The sequence below is a fragment of the Pelobates fuscus genome, chromosome 5 (genome assembly GCF_036172605.1).
Source record: "Pelobates fuscus isolate aPelFus1 chromosome 5, aPelFus1.pri, whole genome shotgun sequence".
Lineage (NCBI taxonomy): Eukaryota > Metazoa > Chordata > Amphibia > Anura > Pelobatidae > Pelobates > Pelobates fuscus.
The window spans coordinates 34,624,725-34,633,444 of NC_086321.1; the positions used below are offsets into that span (position 1 = coordinate 34,624,725).

At 41.0% G+C, this 8,720-nt stretch overlaps 1 protein-coding gene and 2 non-coding genes across 3 annotated transcripts; all 3 read right to left on the bottom strand.

The window, feature by feature from the left end:
* Nucleotides 1-6,091: 6,091 nt before the first annotated feature.
* LOC134612407 (cytochrome c oxidase subunit 7C, mitochondrial) lies at nt 6,092-8,053 on the bottom strand. The gene is made up of 3 exons (XM_063456757.1): nt 7,924-8,053; nt 6,527-6,657; nt 6,092-6,184 (listed from the first exon to the last, which is right to left on the bottom strand). The coding sequence occupies exons 1-2, from the start codon at nt 7,996-7,998 to the stop codon at nt 6,541-6,543; spliced, it is 192 nt and encodes a 63-aa protein (XP_063312827.1). The 5' UTR covers nt 7,999-8,053; the 3' UTR covers nt 6,092-6,184; nt 6,527-6,540.
* LOC134613183 (small nucleolar RNA Z39) lies at nt 6,286-6,347 on the bottom strand. The gene has a single exon (XR_010091206.1). It is a non-coding gene; the product is annotated as a small nucleolar RNA Z39 (small nucleolar RNA).
* On the bottom strand, nt 7,455-7,517 carry LOC134613184 (small nucleolar RNA Z39). The gene has a single exon (XR_010091207.1). It is a non-coding gene; the product is annotated as a small nucleolar RNA Z39 (small nucleolar RNA).
* Nucleotides 8,054-8,720: the final 667 nt, after the last annotated feature.

The window sequence follows — 8,720 nt, forward strand, 5'->3', positions numbered from 1 at the left end:
GTCAAAGCACGCTGGCACAGGTCTGCAGAGCACACGCTGAAGTAGGCCTGACACCCAGACGCTTGCAGACAACTAACTGATCTTCTATTACAGTGAAAAAAAAATGATTTCTTTAAAATCTAAAGCTTAAGCTATTGTTAAAACAGATATGAGTGGTGGCACTGACTGTGCAAATGGGCAAGGCATCCAACCTGACACAGAAGCTGGCAGGCAGGCAACTGCTCTTCTATTACAGTGAAAAAAAAAATATTTATTTTAAATCTAAAGCTTAACCAACTGTTAAAACAGATATGAGTGGTGGCACTGGGCAAGTGGGCACAGTATCCAATGTGAACCTCACACAGAAGCTGGCAGGCAGGCAACTGCTCTTCTATTACAGTGAAAAAAATTATTTATTTAAAATCTAAAGCTTAACCAATTGTTTAAACAGATATGAGTGGTGGCACTGACTGTGCAAATGGGCAAGGCATCCAACCTGACACAGAAGCTGGCAGGCAGGCAACTGCTCTTCTATTACAGTGAAAAAAAAATATTTATTTTAAATCTAAAGCTTAACCAATTGTTAAAACAGATATGAGTGGTGGCACTGGGGAAGTGGGCACAGTATCCAATGTGAACCTCACACAGAAGCTGGCAGGCAGGCAACTGCTCTTCTATTACAGTGAAAAAAATGATTTATTTTAAATCTAAAGCTTAACCAATTGTTAAAACAGATATGAGTGGTGGCACTGGGCAAGTGGGCACAGTATCCAATGTGAACCTCACACAGAAGCTGGCAGGCAGGCAACTGCTCTTCTATTACAGTGAAAAAAATGATTTATTTTAAATCTAAAGCTTAACCAATTGTTAAAACAGATATGAGTGGTGGCACTGGGCAAGTGGGCACAGTATCCAATGTGAACCTCACACAGAAGCTGGCAGGCAGGCAACTGCTCTTCTATTACAGTGAAAAAAAATATTTATTTTAAATGTAAAGCTTAACTTATTGTTAAAACAGATATGAGTGGTGGCACTGGGCAAGTAGGCACAGTATCCAATGTGAACCTCACACAGAAGCTGGCAGGCAGGCACCTGCAATTACATTACACAGGAAAAAAAAAAAGCAGCCTGATGTTATAGCCCTAAAAAGGGCTTTTTGGGGTGCTGTCCTTACAGCAGAGATCAGATGAGTCCTTCAGGATTGTAGTGGACACTGAATACCCTAGCCTAGCTATCAATTTCCCTATCTAATCAGCAGCAGCTAAACTTTCCCTCCTCTCACTAAGCATGCATCTTCCGAATGAATCGAAAATGGATGCTGGGAGGGAGGTTGGAGGGTGTGGAAGGGAGGGAGTGCTGCTGATTGGCTGGAATGTGTCTGCTGACCGAGAGGCACAGGGTCAAAGTTTGCCCAATGATGACGAATAGGGGGCGGATCGAACTGCGCATGTGTCCGTCCGCCGTGGCGAACGCGAACACGCTAATTTCGCCGGGAACTGTTCGCCGGCGGACAGTTCGGTACATCACTAGTGTACTGTTTTCCCTCCTTGTAAATCTCACATTTGATGATGGACCACAGGTTCTCAATGGGGTTCAGATCAGGTGAACAAGGAGGCCATGTCATTAGATTTTCTTCTTTTATACCCTTTCTTGCCAGCCACGCTGTGGAGTACTAGGACGCGTGTGATGGAGCATTGTCCTGCATGAAAAACATGTTTCTGAAGGATGCAGACTTCTTCCTGTAACACTGCTTGAAGAAGGTGTCTTCCAGAAACTGGCAGTAGGACTAGGAGTTGAGCTTGACTCCATCCTCAACCCGAAAAGGCCCCACAAGCTCATCTTTGATGATACCAGCCCAAACCAGTGATGAGTAACGTGCAACCCTGGATGGTCCAGATGGATGGAGTAGTGGATGGTTGGTGGACGGCCACCCTGTTCCAACAAGGCTGCGACGTCAGCAAGGCGGTGGTGGAGTCATATTTTTGGCCGGAATTATGGGAAAAGAGCTGGTCGGCCCCTTAAGGGTCCCCAAAGGTGTAAAGATGACCTCTGCAAAGTATGTGAAGTTTCTGACGGACCACTTTCTTCCCTGGTACAGAAGGAAGAACTATGCTTTCCGTAATAAAATCATCTTCATGCATGACAATGCACCATCTAATGCTGCAAAGAATACCTCTGCATCAATGGCTGCTATGAGGATAAAAGGAGAGAAAGCCATGGTGTGGCCTCCATCCTCCCCTGACCTCAATCCTATTGAGAACCTTTGGAGCATCCTCAAGCAAAAGATCTGTGAGGGTGGGAGGCAGTTTACATCCAAACAGCAGCTCTGGGAGGCTATTCTGACATCTTGCAAACAAATTCAAGCAGAAACTGTCCAAAAACTCACAAATTCAATGGATGCAAGACTTGTGAAGCTGCTATCAAATAAGGGGTCCTATGTTACAATGTAACATGACCTGTTAAAATGTTTAAAAAGTTAAAATGTTGTTATAAGTTTGATTGAAATAGCTTTTGATTTCAGTAAATATGCTGTATTTTCTCTGAAAATACAGTGTTTACATTAGATTGCCTGCAGGGAGCTATGGATCATACCTGAACAACTACATTAAGCTGTAGTTATTCAGGTGACTATAGTGTCCCTTTAACTTAGAGCTGCCACATCCATGGACATACAAATTAAGTCAAGTGACCTAGCTGTCTCTTAAAGGGAACCTGCCATGATAGATGTTTGCAGTTTTCTAACCATCTTGCTTGACTCATGTTATACAATTGTTAATATTGTCTAAAGCTCATATTGGAATTTATTTGCATTACCCCAGTCACCTGCTGAGACCAGTTTTCAGTAGATATTACAACTGCTGTAAGACACACATCTACTGCATACCCATTTGGAAAGCACAGACTTGATTCCTATACCAGGTTAAAAGTCCGCAACATTTTATTTTGTCTTTGTGTAAATAAAATGTACCTGTTCTCTCTTTGCATTCTTAAATTGCTTGTACAAAGTCTCCATGTGTGCTGCTCTCAGAGACTACCCATCTCCCCAACTTTCCCCTGCAGATATTGCATCTACTTAGTCTAAATTCAAGCAGCAGGCATGCTCAGAGGAGGGATTCCCTGTTAACACATACAGATCACAGCCTTCTTATCACTGTGGTTTGCAAGCTAACAGACAAACCACATAAAGTGGTGTTTAGGCTGAATGTTACAAAACCACTAAAATAGGGGGTACTGCATGAGCTGGATGGCAGGTGCCTACTCTACCTGAATGTGCAAAGCTGTGTGTGAAGGGCAGAATGAAGGCAGGTGGCGAGGGAATGCTAATGTCTATGTTCTTCCAGCACTGCTCCCTTATGCAACCGGCGGGTGATGACATCAGCATCACTACACATCGCAAGAGGGAGCAGTGCTGGAATAGCACAAAGATTACACAAAGCCCAAAGCTGACCCAAAGGAAATGATCCCCTTGGAGAGCATTCACATCAGCTCTCCCAAAGGTAGGGAGGCTGGATGTACAGAAATAAATATAATATTTTGTTACAAACTCATAAAATAAAGTCACATTTTATATTTATTTTTTAAACAGTCTTTACTACCTTTAAATGGACACTTAATGAAGCAGTTTTGGTGTATAAGTCCTAACCCTACAGTCTCAGTGTTCAATTCTTTGCCATTCAAAAGTTAAATAACTTTGTTTATGTAGCCCTAGCCACACCTCCCTGCATGTGAATTACACAGCCTCCCTAATCACTTCATGTAGAAAGTTATCTAATGTTTGTCCTTCCTTTATAGCAAATTCTGTTTATCTCCTGCCCTGCTTATAGCTTGTTAGACCCTGTAGGAGCCTCATGTACGTAATTAAAGGTCAATTTACAGAGCAGGACATCAAATATTTTAAGGTAAGTTACATCTAATTAAAGTGAAGCCATTCACAGTCACAGCCAGGGGAGGTGTGGCTGGGGCTGCATAAAGAGAAACAAAGTGATTTAACTCCTAAATGGCAGGGAATTGAGCAGAGAAACTTCAGAGGCATGATCTATACAAAGAAACTGCTTTATTGATTGAATATTGATTTTGAAATGTATAATTATATTTAATATGTTTTAGTAGATTTTTAACAAATGTTCTTATTATGTATTTATAATAAATTCTGTAGATAGATTTTTTAAGTATTTTTCTTGTTTAGGGTAGTTCAAACTGATGATTTTTTATATGCCTCTTCCCCCCCCCTCTTTTTCCTTCCTTGCCTCGAGCTAACTTCATCCTATATATGTTGGACAATTAATCTGAATGACTATAAGCAAAAACGGACTTGTTAAACTGCTGGAACGCATGAATATCGTAAGTGGAACGCATAGATATCGTAAGTGGAACGCAAGAACGCGGAAGTGAGGACAACAACGCTAGAGTCCGGAGCTACAGACCGAAGGGACTTACGCGATTGGATGAGGGACAAGGGGGTCGGATTTTTTGCATTTTTTTCCCGGGCAAAATAGCTTATTTAAATGTATGTGTAGTTTGTATACAGTACTGCACCTGAGGAAGACGTATTGTGACGTCGAAACGCGTTGTGCCTTATGCTGACATCACCTAATTTGGAATGTAAGATTTTATATGCTTGTTAATAAATTATACATTGGATAATTTTCTAAAATTGGTGTTTTGCCTGCTCTATTCTCCATATATTCGGAGGTTCAAGCTCCAGCCCGGTGGACCACAGTGGAAATTTCTCCCCAAAACGCTTTTACCTGAGCCAGTTTATTTACTAACAGGCTCCAACCCATGTGAGTGGGACCATTAAGACTGCTATATTTGATCCACTTTGTAAAGCAGTATTATACTATGCTCTTTCTTGTTTATTATGTATATGAATTGATACAAACCTATTATAAGGTATTTTACCCTTATCCTATATATACACACCTTTGGGATATACCACTAAGATTTTATTACGTGTACATACACCTTTGGGATACACCACCAAGATACTATTGCGTGTATTCACCACGAGCGCTGCACACTTTTTTGTATTCTTGTGTTATGTTTATTGTGGGACTGTGGTGATTAAATCCCACTAGTGTGTTCTAGCAGCTGTTCTCTAGCGCCATTTACTATACCTTTTTGTTTGTTTATTCACAGATATGCCTCTTCTCTGTCTCTCCGCTTTGCCAATGACCTCCTGTCCACTGCTCACACCTTACTGGTAACTTGGCCGCAGCTGCCTGCTTTTGGAACAGCCTGCCTATCCCCATCAGACTCTCCCCTAGTCTACAATTGTTTAAGAAGTCCCTCAAAACACATCTGTTCAGAAATGCTTATGGACTCCCAGATTAACTCATCTATATTTATCCAAATCTCCTAAAAGAGCCATAGTCCACTACTTTCCCACCTTTTTGTTAGGTGGCTGTCACGTTGTGTATTTGTACCCCCACTAGACTGTAAGCTTGTTTGAGCAGGGCCCCCATCTACCTATTGTTCCTGTGTCACTGTAATTGTGACATTTATTACGAATGTCCCCCTTTCATTATATTGTTAAGTGCTGGGGAATTAGTTGATGCTATATAAATACCAATAATCTATACAGAATGAAGGTCACATACTAACCAGCATCAAACACATTTTAGACAAGAGGTGGATTATTTACCTTTCCACCTTGGGGTTGTGTCCCAGTAGCTCTAAACAGCAGCATTTACTCTACTAGACAGCACTGAAGATGACACACAAACCGGCAGTACTCATAATGAATACACAAAGATGATCTCCCATTAAAGCAGCTGTGGCTTTTGGAGTCTTTGCATAATTTGCAAACCTCTGTAAGTGACATGCCCATTCATTGTACAGTAGCCATAGTGAGAAGCTAAAGGTGCATATACTTGCATGAAGCTGACAAATGCCCCCATCTTTCCAGTGGAGTTCATTTTCAGCTGGCAAGTGGGTTATGCCCTAATAAATTTAATATATGAAATAGTAAGCTGCTCGTGAGAAACTATTTACTGCCTTACAATTTCAAGTGAAGTGGTGACAGTCGCCGATGAGATGAACTTCGATCATTTTGTAATTTAGTGTTAAAAAGGACAGTAAAAAAAAAAAAAAAAAAAAAATTGAACAGCAATAGAGGTCACAAGTAATTGTTTATTTACAATCCATGTCTTGCACAGTGGGAAAATTTAAATATGGTCCATCCATCACAGAACAAAATTCGCTCCTAAAAAATAAAATACAAATATATAAATGGAGGAATATAATGTAGCGTAATATGTTAAGTTACATTTGACTCTCCAGTACTCACATTATGAATATTAAGTGTGCATCAGAAAGCGTTTACAGGATCATTCTTTATCATACTGTTACTTTATCATCATATGCACAAAAAAACTAGTGTATTTTCAAAGAAAGTGAATTTTTACTAGTCATAGAGGAGTCAACTCATGACAAAAACTCAAGGCTATTTAACAAGTAATAGAACTAGAAGAATAACAAAAATGTATTCCAGAAATGTCACATATTTTCTTTATTTTACACTGGTAAGTGAATCATTGACAGCTACCTTGGTCAATGTATTCATTTTTTCAGGAGCTGGTGTCTAACGATGATGAAGGGAAAGGTAAATCCACTACCAAAAAAGAGTGTCATCAAACCCAACAGCCGCCATTTGTTTTCAACGGAAAAGGGCAGATTCTGCAAAACAAGTTTAAAAAGGTATTACTATACACATTATGATCAGTCACCTAGCCAGTACTCACAATGAAATGAAAAAAAAAAAAAAAACCAACAATTGTTATTCTAAGGAAAAAGTATGGCATTCTACTGATTTCTCTAGGAGCGGATCATTGCTTAAAAAGAACATTATAGGCACCAGAACCACTACAGCTTGTTTTAGTGCAATGCTTGCAAGACTGATAATGTTTAGCATTTCCACGCTCTGCATGGAGACACTGAATGTTCCCATAGAGATGCACTGACTACACTTAGCGCTGCGATTTTCAGCTAATGCACACTAGTTCTCCCAGTGCTTCCATAAGGGGTTAGTAGTGATTTGGCTGAGATCAACAGAATTGATGCTCTCAGCTGGAGAGGGCACGCAGTGACAAGCACTGTGAGGGCTAAAAAGTAAACAGCTTTCTTTCAATTGGAAGTCAACAGACATTTTATATGGTGATACCACTAGTGTTAGGAATATGTGTTTGCAATTCTAAAATCCTAATGCCAGCGTTCCTTTAACATTTTACTCACAATACCAATCCTTGGTTAAAAAAAAAAAAAAAAAAAATATATATATATATATACACACACACATACATTTAACTAGAGAGGGAAAAAAATATAAGTATTCCTTTTTTCACAGGCCTTTTTCTTTTTGAGCAACACTAACCATCTTGCATTAAACACTGAGTACTAGGTTTCAGGGCCCACATTCAGCCTAACAATGCACCCGAGGGCCTCTCTACCCACGTGAAATAACCCATTGCATCTGGCACATCAGAAAGCGTTTACAGTATCACAGACAAATCATAGATAAAAGCTATCATCATGTGTGCCAGATAGCATGGCACAACGTAAATTAAATAAATAAAATCTAGAAATCCGTGCAGTCTCAGTAACCATCCTTGAATTAGAAGTGGAAAAAAAAAAAAACCCTCCTACCTTCCTAGCACTACAACACCCATAATGCAACAGCCTGACTGTACCTGCTTTGTTCTGAATGAAGCTGTTACAGTGATAGAGACGTTGGCACTCCCATAACCCTCAGCCAGTGCAAGGCTAAGCGGCCAGCGGTGCGGCCCTGCTTCGCACAGCGAGCGAGCGGTGTCCATGGTCACACTAGGACAGGCTGTCTGCCTGACACAAGGCCCCATCCCGCCTGACACCATCCCTAGTGACAGAAACCAGCCCGGGGGGGATCTACCGGCCGTGACAACGGGGAGGCCGCCTCCTCCTCCTTACCTTGCCGGGCCCCTCGGCGTAGTGAGAGCTGCGGACGGCAGAGGTGGCGAACCTCCGGACAGTCTGACCGAACATGTTGGCTGCGCAGGAGAGACTGGCCGCACAACCCTCTGCACTTCCGCTTAGAGCGAGGAAAGCGGGGGTGGCTTCCGGAAGGAGCATGCCGGGACATGTAGTTTCAACTCGATTCAACAGAGCTGAGCGTTAACCGCAGCGAACTACATATCCCGAGCGTCCCCGCGGCTCGCTGCTCATTGACTTCCTGTGACTGTGGAGGTCACTGAGTGATTGTAGTGTAGTCAAGGTCAGGCAGGAAGGATAGAGTGCTAGAGAGGGGCTGGCTCTGACATGGCTTATTGTAATTTAGAAAAACTGACACATATTTTATTATCTGTTTAAGAAGGAAATACAATTACAGATATATATATATATATATATATATTGTTTAGGATGGAACACCAATGTATCAATTTATATAGATAATGTAACCTAATATTGCTTTATGTATATATAAATTGATACATTGGTGTTCCATCCTAAACAATGGTTTCCATGACAAGCTCATGTCTTTAGGGACCCAGCACTTCACAGCATAAACTTTAATAGACTGTCAGGACTGGGAAGGTGAAATATTCAGAAATTTGGCTGCAGTGAAGCATGATGTTGCAAGGCACTTTCTAGCATGGGGCAGGGGTGTCCTGGTGATCTGATGGTGTTTTATAAATAATCATAACATACAACAAATTTCACAGTGCTGTGCAATTATTATTATTATTATTATGTTATTTATATAGCTA